At 45.1% G+C, this 20,775-nt stretch overlaps 1 protein-coding gene across 1 annotated transcript in view; it reads right to left on the minus strand.

Moving 5' to 3' along the window:
• Positions 1 to 18,947, minus strand: part of LOC310869518 (C1q-related factor-like) — a gene marked incomplete at its 3' end in the record, with an annotated part of 26,842 nt that extends 7,895 nt beyond the window's left edge. Inside the window, exon 1 of the mRNA XM_083780292.1 lies at positions 18,291 to 18,947. Within this exon, the coding sequence (XP_083636418.1) occupies positions 18,291 to 18,932 (642 nt within the window). The 5' untranslated portion in view covers positions 18,933 to 18,947. The remainder of the gene's footprint in view (positions 1 to 18,290) is intronic.
• Between the last annotated feature and the right edge of the window lie 1,828 nt (positions 18,948 to 20,775).

Consider the following 20,775-nt stretch of genomic DNA (forward strand, 5'->3'; position numbering starts at 1 on the left):
GTGAAATCGCCTCATGCGCTTTTGAGCAACTTAATGCAAGTGGATGGGAGGAGAACTCGGGTGTCTTCTCTATTCATATATACTCTATGGTCCCAACATGCATTTCACTTGTGACACTGGTGACACGTGATTTGCGGGGAAATTAATTAAATGAAGATGAATTTTAGAATGTTTGGCGTGTGTAATGCAGTGCAGATTGAGGTTGGAGGACAAGGGCTATAGGTTCCGTGAGGTGGTCCGTGCGTCGTGGTGTTGTGAGGAGGCGCTGGAAGCGAGCAGCTGTCTGCTCTATGCTAAGGAAGTATTCTGACTGAAAGACAGTGACCAAGCGAAATAGACAGCGATCGAGCGACCGCTAAATTATTAGATAGATGGCAAATAAGTTTAGGGATAAGGCATAAGGGTGGCGCAAGATGGAGCCCTATGAACTTATGAGCACTAAATTTTTCCTACAAAACACTTAACTACTATATAGCATATTTTGGCTGCTTGAAAAATAGCAGAACTACTGTACAGGCTCACAATGCGTCGCAATTGTGAGCTTGTAAATTGGCTATTTTCAAAAGTATTTTTTTTTTACATTTTGTGGAATGGGACATTGTGTACTTTTACTTTTGGTACTTTAAGTCTATTTGTATGCAGATACTTTAAGTAAATTCTGAATTCCGGACTTTAACTTGTATTTCTTCATGGCCGTATTGATACTTTTACTTAAGTAAAAAGTAACGATGAAATACTTAATTTCTTCAGGACAGCTTTTATCCAACTATTATAACCAATAAACCAATACAGCTGTAGCCATGGCACGTGACCACAGACGTCTTGTGATTGGCTGACGACTACCAAGGATGTATGGGTATTGTAGTAGATGTCATGGGAAGGAGTGTCACGTTATAATATTAAACTTATTTTCTCACAAATGAAGTTCAAACATTTAACTTAATTGGTTGTAAATGCAAAAGAATGAAATAATCTATTATACTTCTTAGATTCAAGATTTTAAGCCTACAAATACTGTGAGGGAATCACAGTGGAAACATACTGCTCTCTATAGGCTGAAGGAGTATGTAGGCTACAGCTTAATGTTCTCTAGTGAATGTGATCCTTTCCTCTCCTGTAAGAGTTTAACCCATTTTGGTGTTTTAAACATGTTATAATTTAGCTATTGAAAAATAGCAGATCTACAAGCTCGTAATGGCGCGCTACGAGCCTGTAGGTCTGCTATAAAATTGTGAAAATATTTATTTCAGAAAACTGGAGGATTTTGAAGAGTTGTTTTTTAACATTTTGAGGTCAGGCCTAAATAGCTTAACAGCTTTAAGTTCATCTTCAGCGATGAGAGGATCAGTGTGAATAAACTCCCTCCCTCCCTCTCCCTCTCTCTCTCTCTCTCTCTCTCTCTCTCTCTCTCTCTCTCTCAGGGGGTGAAATAAGGATTGAGAACCCCAGACTGCTGTCTGCTTGTTCCCATCTTTCATTCAGACAGAGACAGCCCCAGCACGTCCATATAGGCCAATGCCTAGAGCGGCAGTTAGTAGAGGTGGAACAAACACCGCTGCAGCACCTGAAGCTGAAGCCGCCTTGAGGGAGGGAGGGCCGCCCGGCGCCATCATGTTTTGGCGAGAGTGTTTTTGCCCCGGCTGCCACTCAAAGTGGTTACTGGCCAATCACAGCGCGTCCTTGCACCAAGTGCACTGGCCAATCACATGGCGTACTTTACTCAAACACGAGGTCTATTCCGCACTCGCCTCACACACCTGTGATGACTGAAGTAAACGGGACGCGCTGCAGGTGGTATTGATTAATACTCGCAAACATGTCTAAAAGACCAAAATGATCAGGCTGTGAGTATTTTTTAATATGGACCCTGAGACTGGGAGGAGGAGAAGGAGGAGGAGACAGAGTGTCTCAATCAACCGCTGCTCCGTCTTCTCCACAAGATGCCCTGCATGGGCCAAGTTGCATGGTTACCGATCCTGTCTGTCACAACCTCTGGCTCCACAAGAAGTGGGCTATTGCTTTTTTAATTTGCTCAGGTTGTTGTTGAGTTGCTGTCTGCTGCTGCACTGAATTGTGTGTGTGTGTGTGTGTGTGTGTGTGTGTGTGTGTGTGTGTGTGTGTGTGTGTGTGTGTGTGTGTGTGTGTGTGTGTGTGTGTGTGTGTGCACGCGCACGTGGTTTTTGCACATCATTACGCACGGCTGTGCTGACCTTTCCCTGGCCTTTGTGTGTTTAATGACAACACAAGAACGTGGTAGAGATTGAACTTTTCTTTCTTTTCTCTTTTTTTCTTTTTTTGAGGAGCTGGACTTGTTTAATATAGCCCAATATTATACGGTATGGATCATCATCGCTGGTTCGTTTTGTGTCCCGTTCTGTGAAAAGAAAATTGCGGGAGTCGGGAAAGGCGCATCCGTGGGATGTGGCCTAGAGCGGCAATTTCTTAAGCGCCGGCGCTGGACAGAGAGATGTACAGTTAGAGAAGTGAAGAGAGAGAGCAGCTCTGGTTGATTCAGACACAGAGATGTACAGTCAGAGAAGTGAAGAGAGAGAGCAGCTCTGGTTGATTCAGACACAGAGATGTACAGTCAGAGAAGTGAAGAGAGAGAGCAGCTCTGGTTGATTCAGACACAGAGATGTACAGTCAGAGAAGTGAAGAGAGAGAGAAGGTCTGGTTGATTTAGACACAGATGTACAGTCAGAGAAGTGAAGAGAGAGAGAAGGTCTGGTTGATTCAGACACAGAGATGTACAGTTAGAGAGAAGTGAAGAGAGAGAGAGAGCAGGTCTGGTTGATTTAGACACAGAGATGTACAGTTAGAGAGAAGTGAAGAGAGAGAGAGAGAGAGAGAGAGAGAGAGAGAGAGAGCAGGTCTGGTTGATTCAGACACAGAGATGTACAGTTAGAGAGAAGTGAAGAGAGAGAGAGAGAGAGCAGGTCTGGTTGATTCAGACACAGAGATGTACAGTTAGAGAGAAGTGAAGAGAGAGAGAGAGAGAGAGAGCAGGTCTGGTTGATTTAGACACAGAGATGTACAGTTAGAGAGAAGTGAAGAGAGAGAGAGAGAGAGAGCAGGTCTGGTTGATTCAGACACAGAGATGTACAGTTAGAGAGAAGTGAAGAGAGAGAGAGAGAGAGAGAGAGAGAGAGCAGGTCTGGTTCATTCAGACACAGAGATGTACAGTTAGAGAGAAGTGAAGAGAGAGAGAGAGAGAGCAGGTCTGGTTGATTCAGACACAGAGATGTACAGTTAGAGAGAAGTGAAGAGAGAGAGCAGGTCTGGTTGATTCAGACACAGATGTACAGTTAGAGAGAAGTGAAGAGAGAGAGAGAGAGAGAGAGCAGGTCTGGTTGATTCAGACACAGAGATGTACAGTCAGAGAAGTGAAGAGAGAGAGCAGCTCTGGTTGATTCAGACACAGAGATGTACAGTTAGAGAGAAGTGAAGAGAGAGAGCAGGTCTGGTTGATTCAGTCACAGAGATGTACAGTCAGAGAAGTGAAGAGAGAGAGCAGCTCTGGTTGATTCAGACACAGAGATGTACAGTTAGAGAGAAGTGAAGAGAGAGAGCAGGTCTGGTTGATTCAGTCACAGAGATGTACAGTCAGAGAAGTGAAGACAGCAGCTCTGGTTGTGCGTGACCTCGACACAGAGTATATACACGCAGTGGAACTTTGACAAGACAAACAAAGCGTGAGGCTGCTCCAGCGACTGTAAACGGGGTGTCTAAGAGTAGGCGACATCGTCTTCCTTGACTCCTTTTACGCATGTCTGCATCTGTCACTGCACCGTCACGGGTGGGGCGGGTGTGATTGGATGATATTCCGCGTGGGGACAGACACGCTGGAGTTTAATAAGATAACGCCATGCCATGCCAACGTCAAAGTCATAAGAACTCGCACAGTGAACAACTGCCAATGTGAATGCCACGAGTCATCAGTACTGACATAGTTGTGTCTCTAATCGGCTCCGAACATGAAAGCGTGAATTGTTTGCCGCGTAGCGACTGTCTGTCACCGCTCCTTGTTGAGCCTGATTGCTTTCACAGAATTGTGTATCACGCTTAATTCAAACGACACGTTACATTATCCTCATCCAACAACGGCCGCACTGTGCGGCATTGTATGGCACAGCTCGGCTGTCTATAATAATATGCAACAATTCCAAATCACTACACTTATTTTGCGATATTTGTCTCCGCCAGGCCGAAGGCATGGGGAGAGAGGATGTTTTGCACTCCGTCTGTGTGTGTGTGTGTGTGTGTGTGTGTGTGTGTGTGTCCTTCCTTCCGTCCGTCCGTTATCAGCTAATCTCCGGCACCGTTGGCCCGATCCATGCACACACACTCCGCCACCATGAGGCCGATTTAGGCAAAACACATTTCTGTAGATAACACATTTTATCCATACATCACACAATTCGGTATACACTATCTCCATAGTCATGTGATCAACACAGCTCTGCACAATTTCCCATCTTCCATCCTGATTGGCTTCCAAAGCTCACATGATTGATCCATTTCGAACAAAATGCCACAAATCACAAACACAAACAAAATCAGCCTCATGGTGGCACTATAACAGGCCAATTCCTTTTTTTACCTATAACTACATCGACAACTTGTATGTATGTGCACTCCCTAGAGGCCATGGAAAAACATTTTCCCTGCATCCCTCCACATCTGCCGGTTATAGCGCCACCACGAGGCAGATTACTGCAAAACACATTGTTTATGTTAGTCGTACAGATTTCATCCAAATCTCACGCAAATCGGTACACATGATCTCTGTAGTCATATGATCAAAACGAGCCTGTTGGATTTCTGAGATTCTACACTGATTAGCTAAGATTGCCTTCCAAAGTTTTCAGGAGTAGCCCGTTTTGTACAAAATGCTGCACATGTCCTGCTCATCCAGAATTCTATCCTCAGAGATGCTATGAGTGATCTGGCTCTGCATTTCCTCAACAAAATGAAGAAAATTGTTATAAAACATGTTTATATTACTCCTAAACATTTGCCAAACATCACACACACTCCTATCCTCCTCATGGAGACCTGTGCCCAGAAGGGCACTTTTTCTAGTTTTAAATGTATTTATTGGGGTTATTGGCTTTTAACTGACTCGTGGGAGTGGTTTTTTGTAATGTCTCATGGGAATGGCAGTGGTGGAAAGTGTAGTGGGTAGAAATCAAATGAAGGGGCACAGTGGCACAGTCGGTAGTGCTGTCGCCTCACAGCTAGAAGGTCCTGGGTTTGATTTCCGCTGGGAACACTGTGGGCGTGTTCTCTCCTCCGCGTCATCAGTGCCCATTCCCACCGCAGGGTTGGCAAAAGGGCCTTTCTGTGTGGAGTTTTCATGTTCTCCCCGTGTCCCCTATAGGGTAGGTACCCTCACAAAAAACATGCAGTAATCCTGGTCTCTAAACTGCCTCCCCCTGGCCAGCCCAGGCGACTGATGGAGGGGAAAGGAACTGGTCGGAATAACGTGTTCCTTCCACACGCTACGTCCGACCGGGGAAACTCTCCCCTGTCAGGTGAAAAGAAGCATCTTGGACTCCTCATGCATAGAAGTCCAGTGCCTTACACTCTACAGTGTAGCGCCCTACACAAAGCGCTACACTCCCTCTGCCAACTTGGGGTTGGCAGATGACCCAAGAAATGTATTTGCCAGGTGTAGAATGGGCCAAACCAGCCGATCGATTATGCTTAACCCATTCTGACCTGAGATCAGATTCTAAAAATGTCTTCCAAATCCTGACAGTTTTCTGAAAAAGCTATGTTTCTATGTCAGTCGTTCTTTCAAAAATAGCAGACCTACAAGCTCGTATTGCGACACTCGGTGACACGCTATGAGCTTGTAGATCTGCTATTTTTCAATAGCTAAAGCATTACATAATGATCACACCAAAAGGGGTTCCCGCCCAAAATGGGTTTTAATAATAGGATTTCGGCAGACAATGCTATAATCTTCTTCCTTTCCTTATTCCTCATAGTTGCCGTTTCTAGACTCTGTATTGACCTTTTCTGCCACTACATACATGAGTGGGTGAGTGAGTGGGTGAGTGAGTGAGTGAGTGAGTGAGTGAGTGAGTGAGTGAGCGAGTTAAAAATAAACTTAAATCTATCAAAGTTCTATCTATTTATCTACGGTATTTGTTTATAATTTTTTAACCATTTGTAAACTAAGTAGAGTATTTCCATTTACAATACCTCTACTACACTACATCTCCAAATATTGTACTTTTACTCCACTACATTTATTTGAAAACTTTAGTTACTAGTTACATTGTAGATTTTGATTATTATTATTACAAAACATACATTAACCACTTCAGCCCATCTTCAAGCTTGAACTGTAGATCGACCTTGAACACTTGTGAAATGGGACATTCTGCATAATGAGTATACTTTTCATACTTTTAAGTATATTTTGATACCATTACTTGTACTTTTACTCAAGACGGAGCTATAGGACGGACGTTGCATTGTCTTTGACAGGGATTGGTTGTCTGGACGGAGGACATTGCAGTGTGTTTGACAGGGATTGGTTGTCTGGATGGAGGACATTGCAGTGTGTTTGACAGGGATTGGTTGTCTGGACAGACGTTCAAGGTTCAAGGTTACATCTTGTGTACAGGACAGGTACATGAGAGTAAAAATGATCTTCTGCAGTCTGTTTGACAGGGATTGGTTGTCTGGACGCTACAGTGTCTTTCACAGGGATTGGTTGCCTGGATGTCAATTAAGTCTCCATTTTAGATCATACACCTCCGTGCACCCCCCCCCCCCCTCCCCGCCACACACACACACACACACACACACACACACACACACACCTCTAAATTGTGAGTGTACCTCAGCCTCTCTAATTGCATTTCACCATTTTAACTGTGAACTACATGCTTAATAGCAACTGACACTGGCAGACTTCACGTGTAGACACACGCACGCACACAAAATACAATTTTACACACACACACACACACACACCGGAAAAATGAGAAACTGATATTGATTTCAGCAAAGATGCCACACTGTCAAAAGTGAACGGTCCTCGCTTGTACTACTGGTCGTTGCGAGGCTGATAGAGACATGATATGATATGATATGATATGATATAGTACATTATTGTCAGTTCATACTGAAATTTGTCTTGCGACACAGCAGCCAAGTATGCAGAACACATACACACACATTTGACATAGATTACCCTGTGGCTACTACAACTCCTGATTAAGCCTCAAGGTCGACTGGTGGACAAAGGACCTCTTTAGTCTGACCTTATTGTATGCTGGTACACCATATCTCCTTCCTGAAGGTAGCAACCTATATTCTCCATACAACACATGTTTAGTATTAGAGGTGATATCCCTTGCTAACCTTAGGATGCTGTTATCATACGTGGATGTATAAAGTTTCTGAAGTTGTTGTCCAACAATCTTTGAACAAATGTTCAGTTTTGTTGCAGCAGTTGTGACTTTAGGGCTGCAGACAAACATCCATACCAGGTGGTACTACAGTACTGAAGAACACTCATAATAACAGAAGTGAAAAACAAAAGAATAATCATAATAACAGAAAGTACACGGCGAGTCCGTCCGGTGGGAACTAGAAAAGGGCTCTCTAAATAAATGACACCAGCTGCTCTGTTTCTACCCACATGGAGGCTACTGCACGGCCTCCTCTGTTGGAGCAGAGTCTTCATCACACACCTTATGAAACGTCTTACACAAGCCTAAAGGTGAATCCACAGGAGGCGCCGTTTCTGTTTATCACCATCATCATCCTTATAATGGTTATCGGAAGATCAAAAGACAAATTGAAAATATAGCAGCAAGCAGCGACGAGACGGGGTCAAGCCATAAAAACCCCTCTCTTCGCGGCTGGTTGGAGACTGGAGGTGACGTCCCTTTTTTTGTCACGTTGATTGGCTGAAGGGGTTTGTGTGTCAACGCCGTACTCCTGCAGCCAAGAGCCAACCATGCTTTAGAAGGGTCCAAACTCCACACAAATGAATGGAAATACGATTTCAAAGGGGTAGTGGTTAACCAGGCTGTGGAAATCTTTGACTTTTTTGACGTAAAAAGAGTGGATAGAGCAGATGGAGCAGATCGTATAATTAATTAATTGGGAGAACTAAAGGTCAGAGGTCCTTAGACGAATGACTGTAAGCTTCAGTGCTCATGGAATAGGACAGCACAGAACTGCCAAAATTGCGAAAAACTTCGGAACCCGTACGAAAACAATAAGGGTCATGCTTCCCTTCGGGCCTTACACCTTAATTAAAGGTGCACCCTCAATAGAGCCTGTTTATACTACGGTATGGTATACACACAGTACCACTGTATGCACCAACCACTGGGTCGGGACTACATTCATTCAACACAAATTCAATTTTTTATTTTATTTCGCCCAATAATTTAATGAAATTAAATGGAAAGAAATTCCATAAATTAGAAAACAAATGTTTTAAGAAGTAGTGAAAATAGCCGATCTACAAGCGTCGCATTGTGTGCTCGTACACGTCAAAGAATCAATTGGGGCAAAAAAGAAACGTGTCAAAGAATCAATTTGAAAAAAGAGAAACGCAGTGCAAAGGCTTGTCAGTGGGAAATGGGCGAGGAAGGACGGGGCATCAACTCTGAGTCTCTGACCCGCGTCCACTCTGTCTCTCTCTGTTGTGTGTGTGTGACTCATCGGCTTCAGTCAATTACCGACAGGCTGCAATGTCTGCCTCCAACACTAAAACTCCATCATTGCTCTGAAACGTCGCCTGAAAAGACAGGCACCTTCTATACAGAAATATATCTCCAGCCATTTTGTTCACACCTGGCCCCCTTTTTCCAATAGGAATCCTTAAGTACCTGATGGGTTCTTCTGCCTCGCACAGCATCTTCCATTAAGAGTTTATTTTTTCTTTCTTTTTTTTGTGTGGGAAAAAAAAAAGAACGAAAAAAAGCTCACATGAGGCAAATATGACTTTCATTATTAGTCGAGGGTGAGAAAGCCGGTTTCTCGCTTCTGCTGTTTTATGCATTTTTCATGAAGCAGCCAATTCATCATCTTTCGCATGAAGGATTGTTGATATCTTACCCATATTCATTCTAAACAGGGGCAGGGTGAGCTAAAGTTGCTTGGCACCTCACTTTACTCTGTGCAGTAAGAGAGGAGAGCAGTGTGGGCATCCCAGTGGATTGAACTCGGGGACAGCAGGGTGTCAGTGGCTTGGCGAGAGAGAGCTGTTTATATTAAGAGGAGGGCCAATATGAGTCCTCATTAGAAGGAAGACAACCTTGTGAGTCAACAGCACATCGTTGCCTGAGTCAGCCCAGCCGCCAACAGCCCAAAACCCACAAGCCTATTTTAGCTTTCGGGTTCACGGTGCATGAGACGTTTTATACGGCACTTCATAAAATAGACCATCCCAAGATGTCAGCCAGAGGAAACGTGTGCACTGGCGAGCCCTGCAAGGCTGGCCGGCTCTGTCACAGTGTTCTTTGAAGGGCTGGATGTATAAAGTCCAAGAAGGGGAATCGGTGAGCAATCATTTGAGCTTTTTGTGAAACTTTGCCAATACACGATAGATTTCCTAACCCCTCACACGTTGCTTTACAGATGACAGCCTGATGTCATCTCGACATTTCCAATCTGTGCGGTATTTCCAAACAACACAGGCAAATCTTCATTTAATAGCTGCCCCCCCTTCCTAATTAGGCCAACTCTAATGTTCTACTCAGCAGAGTGTCAAATCCAATGTCCAATTACACACAGATCGAGGCCAAAGGTCCACCTCCGCTGCCTCCACTGCTGGTTATGGAAGAAGTGCCATGGTATACATCACAGGAAAAACACACTTCTGACTGTCAGAGGGAAGTGAGGGACTCGCACACAAGTGCACACGTATATGGACGCACGCACGCACCCATGGACAGTTTGACACACACACACACACACACACACACACACACACACACTGAAAGGCAGGTCAATAGCAGGGGCTATAAGCTTCTGAAGGTCCCTATCTCTCTCTGTCTCTCTCTCTTAAATCCAGACACGGCTGTCTGTCTCTCCCAGACAAAGTCTCTCTGTTCCACCAGGCACACAGAGACCTCTCTTAGTCCTGAAATCAGACCAGACAAAAAGAATAGCAGGTGTTTATACTTTATATGTGTGTATCCTCCTATTGCCAGAATGTGCATATCAGTGTGTATTGTGGAATATTATCCAACTCTGGTTTGAATATACGAGTGTGTATCTGTGGATGTGTGGATGAGACAGAATGTGTGTATACATGTGTAACAAAAACTAAAATTGTGGCAAAAATAGCTATTCTACAAGCTCACAGCGTGTTGCGAGCTTGTACTGTAAGAATAGGTTCCAGGCCAGGCCAGCAACGTGTCGATGTGTGTCTTAACCCCTATACGGCTGGGTTGAGCTGATAACTGAATTTCCATCACGGGACAAACAAGTATAGGTTCACATTATTCATTATTATTTCATTGAGAGGTGTTGTGGAATCATCTAACTGTACTTCTGACACCTTCAGAGCAGATTTTCATGAATCGTATAACAAACAGTACTGTGTTATATATCCAGATGTCTCTTGTCTATTGGTGTTTTAGTGTTTATGGCTGAGATGGACTCACTGTGCATGCTAATGCACACTGCAGCCTGCCTGTGGGTTACACCTGGATACACATCACACACACACACACACACACACACACACACACACACCAGATAAACAATGTAATGCCCATGATGAGCACATGGAACTTCAGTGAACACAACCCCCCCCCCCCCCCCATCCAAACCATGTTTGTACACTTGTCGTCAGTTGGACTGGATGGATGGCTTGAAGGGAAAATGGCTGAAAGAATGGGCTGAGCTAAAGTGAGCAGCCTGACCCTCTCTAGAGTTCACACGCAGGAATTGATTTGCTTTGAGCTGCGGTTGTCACACAGAGTAAAGGGCAGTGGTGTAAAATAACTAAGTACATTTACTTAAGTATCAAATGTGAGTACTTTTTCCACCACTGCTGGAAGGGAAAATGGTGTTCGGCTGAGCTAAAGTGAGCAGCGCTGACCCTCTAGACTAGAGTTTAAACACAGGGATTGACTTGCTTTGAGCTGTGGTTGTCACATAAAGCAGTGGTTCCCAAAGTGGGGTCTGGGGACCCCCAGGGGTCCTTGAGGGAGTTCCAGGGGGTCCCCAGCTAAATGATAGTTAGGAACCAAATGGACCCTTATGGGACTGTAACTCAGAGAGTGTACAAATGGAAGCAAATGGACCTGTTACACTCTCAGAGTTAAATTAACATGTGGTTCTTTGACACGTTGGGGCTCCCCAGTATATTGTTTGCGGTGTTAAACCAATGTCATACAACTCCAACGTTGAATACCCAGAGGTAGAAAGCATAACACACACACACACACACACACACACACACACACACACACACACACACACACACACACACACACACACACAGATATTCAGGACAAAGTTGACTAATCTCAATGTATTCTTGCTGTGGCAACAAACATGATGACTTTCATCAGAGCATAACATAGGCTACCAGTTTTGTTGACATACAAAAATATATATTTTGGCAGGCCTTGATGGCCAATGGACCTGTATCACAGTCCTGTATCACAGTCCGGTATCACAGTCCTGTATCACAGTCCGGTATCACAGTCCGGTATCACAGTCCTGTATCACAGTCCGGTATCACAGTCCGGTATCACAGTCCTGTATCACAGGCCGGTATCACAGTCCTGTATCACAGTCCGGTATCACAGTCCTGTATCACAGTCCGGTATCACAGTCCGGTATCACAGTCCTGTATCACAGTCCGGTATCACAGTCCTGTATCACAGGCCGGTATCACAGTCCGGTATCACAGTCCGGTATCACAGTCCTGTATCACAGTCCATCACACGGCGGCTGGCGTTTTCAATAAACATTGACGCAGCTACCCCTTTCTCTTTATGATGTAAAATGTTGTAACCCTGTGCAGTGTTTGTGGAGCGCGCTACACTGACGACGAACTGAAGCAGAGGAGAAATGGAGGGCAGCACACAGTTGGGGTGGTGACGGGGACGTTGGTGAACACGGCGCGCGTGCGCATACGAGAGCCCACACATCTGCACGACTGCATCTGTTTGTCTGTATATGAGTGCGTGTCTGTGTGCGTATAAGCGTGCTTGCGTGCACATGCCAGGTGTGTGTGTGTGTGTGTGTGTGTGTTTGTGTGTGTGTGTGTGTGTGTGTGTGTGTGTGTGTGTGCGCGTGTGCGTGGCGGGCGGTGGGGTGTTGTTGTAATTGCTGGGGAAGAGCCATGTGCACGAAGGACGCTGAGGCTTATTAAAGAAGTAGACAGAGTGATTATTCACTACGGCTCTCTTGAGAGACCGACGCTGAAGTCATTGCTTTTAATTAACTCCGAAACGGTTTTGCGGATTAATAACAATATTAAGGAGGGAACAGAGAGGAGGAGCAGAAACACATCTTGGATCTAGTTCAGGGCTCAGGCTTCTCTTTTTTTTAATTACAATGAAGTAGACTTGTGTGCCATGCGTTTAACGTTTATTGTCCCCCCCCGTAAAAATGAACGTGTGATTATTTGCGACTGCCTTGCCTCCTGGGATGGATCCATGAAGGCAAGATTTTGAGACATGACATGACAAATGTGCGAATGGGTCGTCAATGTTTGACACACGAGTAAAAGATGAGGAGGAGACCAAAAGACAGACGGAGGGAATTGAGCCATGACATATTTGTATGTAGGGTAGACAGATATAAAGCATAATAATAGTACTATACTCTTCTGGAAATAGCTTCTTATAGTTTGTTTGTTTGCCGAGGAGCTCGCTCTTTGGTCACGCTTGAAATGTGTCAAGGTTTCCGGGGACAGCCAGGGAACTTGGAATTCTTTCCCTTTGCCGTTCTCCGAGCCAAAAGGAGAAAAGACGGGGAGAAAAAAAATATACCCAAAGCTTGTTGACATTCGTTGGTCGGACGTGACTTGTAAGATCTCCCGGCGTGGGAGGGGGAGGAGCATACGCTTGTTGCAAAGCAGCACTGCAGGGCCTGGGTGGAAGTGCACGCCTGACTAAGGCGTAAATATGATAAAATGCTAGGGATTGTCGGCAATTCCCAGGCCTCCCCATGCAGACCCAACTCACACTGTATAGCATTTTTTTTTCCTGCCTTAAATGAGCTGAGGAATGCACCAGGCCGGCTGTATAGCACCATCGGCTCAGCCCTCCCAGCACTTCATCAATGACATCGCACAAGTTAGACCAACATTTATAACCATTCACAGTCATTTAGGCCGACAAGAGGGTCCGGGGTCCCCGTGGGTGCACCGTGAGCGCACAGACCCAATAAACATCACAGTGGAAAGCTTGTTGTTTTTTTGTGTTCTGGCAGGAGGGGAAACTATATATGTTGTCTACTTCTACTCTAAGCTGCTGATAGGAAGAGAGAAGAGGGAGAACAGTTACCACTTTATAAACATTACAGCAGTCTCTCTGGAGATGCGTGCTGCGTGTGTCTAACTTAAGTGCCTCCACACCCTCCTCCTGGGAAACAGGAACAGAAGGTGTTTTATAGGGACATATGTTTGCCTTCGCCTATTACGTATCAATGCCTTTACACCCTCCCATAAACATTATAGCAGACTGAGACATTATGTATAGGAGGCCCTTCGCGCCGCTCTGATTCTTTTTATTATTGAGCTCTTTTTTCTCTCTCTCTCTCTCTCTCTCTCTCTCTCTCTCTGTGCCTTAAACTAAGTTGACCTTATGAAGACCTGTAGTCTCTGTATACACCAAACTAAAATTGTCCTAAATAGCACTAAAAGTGTTTTTTTATCTAGTAATTATAGGGGAACCTCTTTTGGTGCTATATCATAACATTTACGTGTATATTAAAGCGTGTTATATATAGGGGCCTCTAAACAATGCTGAATGGGCCCGGGCCGGCCTAGCGGTCTGGGCACCTATAGCCTGGTAATCCAGCCTGACAGCATGTCGCCGGTTCAACTCCCGATCCCGACGACCTTTGCTGCGTGTCACTCACCCCGACCCCCCCTCCAGCTCTCTCCATTTCCTGTCAACCTACTTTCAATCTATCAATAAAAAAAAAATGCTGAGTGAATTTCACATACACCCACAGGGGGCGCCACAAACGCTACAAATCATCTTGTGAGTGATGTGACAATGAGCCTCAAACAGGGTTTTCATATTCCATACGGTTTGCCTGTAATTATCTTCAAACGTGTATATCATGGCTCATGGTATCATGGACCATGTGCACATGGGGCCTATATTTGATACACAAAAATAACCCCATATATCATGAACGCAACACAACACATTGAATTAGAGGGTATGGGTGTGACTGTGACATCATCATCATACCCGGAAGTTATGCGGGAATGCTTACTGAGTGGCAGCCCATGCATATACTGTATACACTCAAACAGAAAAAGGTCCTATAATTTGATCACATTAAACAACGTTAAACGATGTTAAACTCACTGCCACTCGATTTGCCACTCACTTTATGCATGTGCATGCCCTCTATTGCAGTGGTTCCCAAACCTTTTAGCCTGAGACCCAAAAGAGAGATTAGATGTTTGCCCGGGACCCAAAATAGTGAAAATAGCAGATCTACAAGCTAGATCTGCTATTTTCACTACTTACTTTTCTTCAAATTTGTGGAATTTCTTTGATCTTCCTTTGATTTCTTCATGAATAAGTTACTGAAAAACAATCATTGCATTTTGGTTCAATTCATGAAAAGATTAGCTTTTTTGGAATGTTTTTTGAAAATGTTTTTGAAATAATAGCCTAATTAAAAACCAAATTTTGGAAACAGAAAATAAGGGGACCCATAACAATGTGTCCGCGACCCACAAATGGGTCCCGACCCAGTGTTTGGGAACCAGTGCTCTATTAGCCTATTGGGTAACAAGACAAACTTTCTGTTTTACTCCCAGAATTTTCCCCAGTGAGGGGTGGGAGAGGCTGGACAGCAGACGGCTGAACTTTGAATTTCTCTAACTATAAACTTTCATGACAGCAGACAGCCCAAGTACAAATATAATTCATGAAAAGCTACTACAGTGAAGTCTGTTCACAGAAGTTGTTGTAGGATATGTGGGGATTATCTGACGACGTACCATTTGAGTGGGCAAAACCTTACATATTCTAAATAATACTAAATTGTTTATAGGGTCAATATAAGTAAAATAATATAGCCTTTCCACAGGAGTATCTTTTTATATTTTTCCAAAAAGAATACAAACAGCCAATAGCATAATACAAAGTTATCCCCCTCACTGGTGAATATTCCGGGAGGAAAAACGGGCAAGCACCGGGGTGAGTTGTCCAGTATTCGCCTATTGCATGCAGACGGGCCTCTATAGAACATCCAAAGATATTTCACTTCTTCTGCCTGTATTATAAGGAGCTCCACGTGAAAAGTTGCACCGTATGTGGTAGAAACGCTGTTTCCCCCATGCATGCATGCACAGCCTCCTCGTGAACCGCATAGGCTGCAACCCGCGACTGACACAGCCCTGGGTAGGCCACCCAACCTGGTGGAGACCTGCGCTCAGAGAAGCAACCTGTATTGACTATCGGCTCAGCCGATCAATGTTCCGGAGGATTATCTGAAGAACCTATTTATGTACAATACTGTTTGATATTCATGACCACAACCACAAGAGGGAATAATTACTAGAAGAAATGAAGAAAAGAAAAACAGCAGTGAACCTGGTCTAAAGGACCATACGAGGATTTAACGGGTTATTTGTACAGCAGTGTTATAGCAGGACCTCAACCTTTCCATTAATTTGTATCATTAATAGTAAAATCCTCAGTGTTAATTTAACTTTTGAGTGTAAAGACTGTATTTACTAGTCTAATTGTTTAATTTTTACATTATCTTTTTACAATCAAAAGTTAAATTGACAAATGATACCCACTGTCTCAGTCTTTGTCATACTTGGATTCTGTTTATCTGTAAATGTCCACATGAGGAACTCTTTGGTGTACAATACGATGGAACTATGCTGCCCATGTCAGATGTCCAGGTTCAATATGATATCTGTATGCAATATAGCCTACATAGGACCCGAATGGAAACAAGACCACAAGGATTATTATAATGTTTTGCTGTCCTTTTAGAGTAGATCAATGGCTCTATTTCCCTCACTATATATACCCCTTATGCCTGAACTTATTTGCCTTTTTTACTATTTTGAAAAACATTTTGCATTTTTCAACTAGCCAATCTAAATCAACACGTTGTGAGCTTGTATATCGTCTATTTGAACTATTCAAAAATGTTTTTCAAAATTGTAAAAAAAAAGAAAAGTAAATGTATAGGGATAAAGCAGTGACGGGTTGTCTGACTGTACTCTGTTTCTCTTTGCATTTCTGTCTATTAAGTATTCAATTCAATATTCAACTGTGTATCCTGGCTGTGTTTCTTATACTGGATGTTGAAGCAAACTTCCTCCCCCAGGGAAATATGTATATATTTAACTTGTATTCTACTTCATTTAACTGTGAGAGTGTGCAAATGGACAAATGAACAAGTATTTGACTATGTGCCTGTAAATGACATGCTTGTGTCGCTTCTTCTCATCCTAAGAGTTTTTCTTTTAAATCAAATATTCATGTGCTGCGTCATGAATTGCATATTAATAATCATTATGCACTACGACTGAACTTATAATGATGGATGGGACTACGCTATATACTTTCCCAGACTGAATCTCTTGGACCATGGAGATTTAAATTATGGGCTATTATAATTTTAAATGAATGTTAATAAAACAAGTGTAAATTAATCCCCCTTCACGAAATGTCTATCTTTCCAACTCTGAATTTAACTTGCTGAAGGCTGCATCAGTCTAAATATTGTACTGGGATTTTGCTTATAAAAGCTTCAGTGATGTCAAGCAATATTTTGTTTTGCATGGACAAATACTACATAGCCTATATCATTTTAATTGAACATGCGCAAGAGAGTTTAGGCTACCATGTATTTTACTGATTGTATACGTTCTTGGCTCTATTTTTTCCAAGGTTTAGGCTAAATATAGAAATAGAACGTTTAATAAGGTGCTGCCTGTTTGAAGTGGACTTGAGAGATGATTCTCCGCAGACTGGACCTCATCAGCACGCACAAGCACGCACGCGCCACACACACACACGAACCCTCCGTTATATGTTTCATCTAATAAGCCGAAAATAGATTTAGCTTATTAAACGAGTGCACACAGAAATATGGTGCGTGTAGCCTTCTTACTCATGCGGTGACCAGACAGCAATTAGGCTGTGTAGTGTCTGCCTAAAACGTGCGGTCATTACATTATATCACAACAGGCAAAGTAGCTCAGCCCTGTCCTGCAGGCTGCAGCCATTGTTTCATTTGAGGCTCATTTCAACTCGTTAATTATAAACACCTGTGCAGTGAAGTGAGAATTGTAGCCTAGAAGTCAAGTCACAAAAAGCTCATTCTTGGTATAATATGGGCGAAATTGTTTCGATCAGACACGGTAAGTCAAGTGCGTGCATTTGCACCGTGCATACAGCCTACCGATCATGAATTAATTAACTTTTGGTTAAAGACTAAAGTATTACAGAATAGCCTCGGTACCGTGTATCGACATCGAATTTTCTTTAATAAGTAGACAGAAATAATAACTTTAATACTAGGCTAAACTATGCGCCTGCCTATATCCGCCTTGCGGAATGTTTCTGCTTTAATAATATTTCCTGAAACCGACGTATTTTGCCTATTAAATAGCCTGTTTGTTAAGTGTTTAAAGAAAAAAACAACAACAAAAACCTGAACCTGAACGGCTGAACCTGGTTGAGCTTAAAGAGAAATATCCTCTCTCAATCCAAAAGTCATCACTATCACTTCGCGGGAGCGCTTAATGCACATAATAATGCGATGATGTGTATAGCCTACAGTACAGACGACAACAATGTCTCCAGGCGCATCGCTGTAGGAGCGTCTGCTCAGATGCTGCTGCCTGCTCCACCATGTCAGCGCGAACTTTCCGTGTGTGATGTTGATACGTATATATGTGTTGTTTGCGTTAGACTTTAACTGTAGGCTGAAAAGTATTTTGTCGATGTTATGTTACCAGCTCAAAAGAAAAGTGTAAGAAATTGAGGAGGAAAAAAAAAGTGACAGAGCGGTACGGAGCAAAAGTAAAAGTTACCCATGCAGCAGTGTTACTACTTCTTAATGACACTCACCTGTCCGTTTTTGCACAGGTCTGCCCACATGCTGGTGCCGTCGCCTCCTCTCATCAGCACATGGTAAATGAAGAAGTACGTGCCCGGGATGCTGCAGACGAACTTTCCCGAGACGCCGTCGTAGTTGTTGCCCAGGTTCGTGACCACGTCGTCGAACTTGAGGATCTCGTAGCCCTCGTGTGGGTTCTTAAGCCCTGCGTAGAAGGCCACGCGGGGCACCGTGCTGTAGGTGGCCGTGCTGATAGCTCCGTTCCCCCCGCCACCGCCACCGCCACCCCCCAAGCCCAAAATCCCCGTCGTCTTGCCTCCTCCTCGGTCCCCTCTGTCGCCGGGGGGCCCCACCGGTCCCGGCGGCCCCGGTTCTCCCGGCGGCCCCGGGGGTCCCGGCTTGCCCGGCCTGCCAGGCTTGCCCTGCGGGCCCTGCAGCAGCGTGGACGGCGGAGGCATGACGCCCTGGTCGCTGAGCGCCTCGGCCTCGGCCTGGAGGCCCGTGGAGGCGGTGGCGGTGGCAGTGCTGCTGTCCTTGTTGAGGTACGGGTCGCACACCATGCGGCAGGTGCCCAGCATCTCGTAGTGGCTGGCGTCGGTGCCCACGGAGCTCACCAGCACGGGGATCAGCACCACCAGCACCAGCACCAGCATCACCCCGACGGCCGCCGCCACCAGGGTCTTCCTCCCGATGCTGAGTCGGGGAAGGGGCTGCGCGGCCAGCGTGGTGGGTGGTCTCCCGGGGGCGGAAATGGTGACTGCCTTGTGTCGGCGGGAGCCTTCCACCGAGGAACGGGTGAGCGAGGACGACCCGCCGAGGAGGAGGAGGAGGATCCCGTGGAGCGGAGTCGGAAGGAGAGGAGGAGCGGCGGCGGCACGCGTGCGATGGTAAGAGAGAGCACCACATGCACTCGACACGCCGACCTCACACCACACCGCCTCGCGCCAGCCTGGTCGGTCAGTCGGTCAGCTCACCACCGGGCAGTCGGTCAGAACGCGCCGGCCGCGCCACCATGCACGCGCCGTAGAGCGCAAACTACACTTTTTCTGGTGGTGTGGTGTGAGAGGAGGAAGAAGCAGAGAGAAACAGAGAGGAGAGGATGCAAAGCCCAGAAGAGCTTTCAGCTTAGAAGCTGAATGGAGTGTGTGTGGGAGAGAAAGAAAAGAGAGACTCAAAGAGAGTGAGTGAGAGAGAGAGAGGGAGAGAGAGGGGGAAGGAGGTGGGAGGGAGGGAGGGAGGGAGGGAGGGAGGATGGTGAAAGTAGAATGACAGTGGTGGGTATGAGGGTGTGAGAGATAGAGAGCATGCAGCCACTGAGTCTGTGTGTGCGACCGCGAGAGTGTGTGTGTGTGTGTGACAGGGTGTGTGTGTGTGTGTGTGTGGGGGGGGGGGTGTAAGGGAAGAGTGTGTGTCTGTGGTGTGTCTGTCTGTCTGTCTGTTATGTGTGTCTAGTGTGCGAGAGTGTGTGTGTGTGTGTGTGTGACTGTGTGTGTGTTGTTTGTGGTGGAGGATTCTTCTCAGGCTTGGCTTTTTATACGCCGGTCGCCCCCGAACACACACACACACACACACACACACACACACACACACACACACACACACACACACACACTAGACACACATAACAGACAGACAGACACACCACAGACACACAGACACACACTCTTCCCTTACACCCCCCCCCCCCCCCTCCCCCCAGCACCCCCCCCCCCCCCCTCCAGTGAAAGGTTGGTGTGGTAACGCCCCCCCCCCCCCCCCCCCCCCCTCTCTCGCTCACAGGAAGGGCTGTCATCACATCGCATTACTTTCGGCGACTCTCCGGTCCCCCTCTGAACCACAATAGCTCACCTCCCCACCCCCATTTGTCTTCCTCCATCCACTGTCTTCCCAAACACCCCCCTCAACCCCTTCCTCATTTTCTTGAGTTGATTTAGTTTCTCCCTCCCTCCCTATCTCTCTCTCTCTTTCTCTTTCTCAGCACCCAGCCTCTAAAAATACAGCTGGAACTGCCCTTTTTCTTCTTTCCTGGAGATGGATCGCACAGCGCACACGCACCTGTGTGTGTGTGTGTGTGTGTGTGTGTGTGTGTGCAAGCGTGCGTGTGCGTGTGTGTGTGTGCACGTGTGCATGCATATGCATGCTAACACACACATTTAAACAAACTTAGTCCAACAACACCATTTTGTCAACTATAACTATCTTTTTTCACTGATGAAAACCCAGCTAAATGATGGAGAGTTGGTAACCAAATGAACTCTTTATCGATCTTTAACTCTTGAGAGTGTAAAGTGAAACAGGTCCATTTGGTTTCCCAAGAGTAAAATTATTGCTAAACGTCTGCATTACTTAATTCACAAGAAGTCTACACAATTAGAGAATGTAGAAGAATTGATATTTTGATCGTTTGCCTGTTATCTCCTAATAGAGGGTATGCTCATGCTTATAAAGTGAATGGCACATCGAGTGGCATATTGAGTGGCAAAGCAACATGCAAAG

This window comes from Protomyctophum parallelum, assembly GCF_964188405.1.
Source record: "Protomyctophum parallelum genome assembly, chromosome: 13".
Taxonomy (NCBI): domain Eukaryota; kingdom Metazoa; phylum Chordata; class Actinopteri; order Myctophiformes; family Myctophidae; genus Protomyctophum; species Protomyctophum parallelum.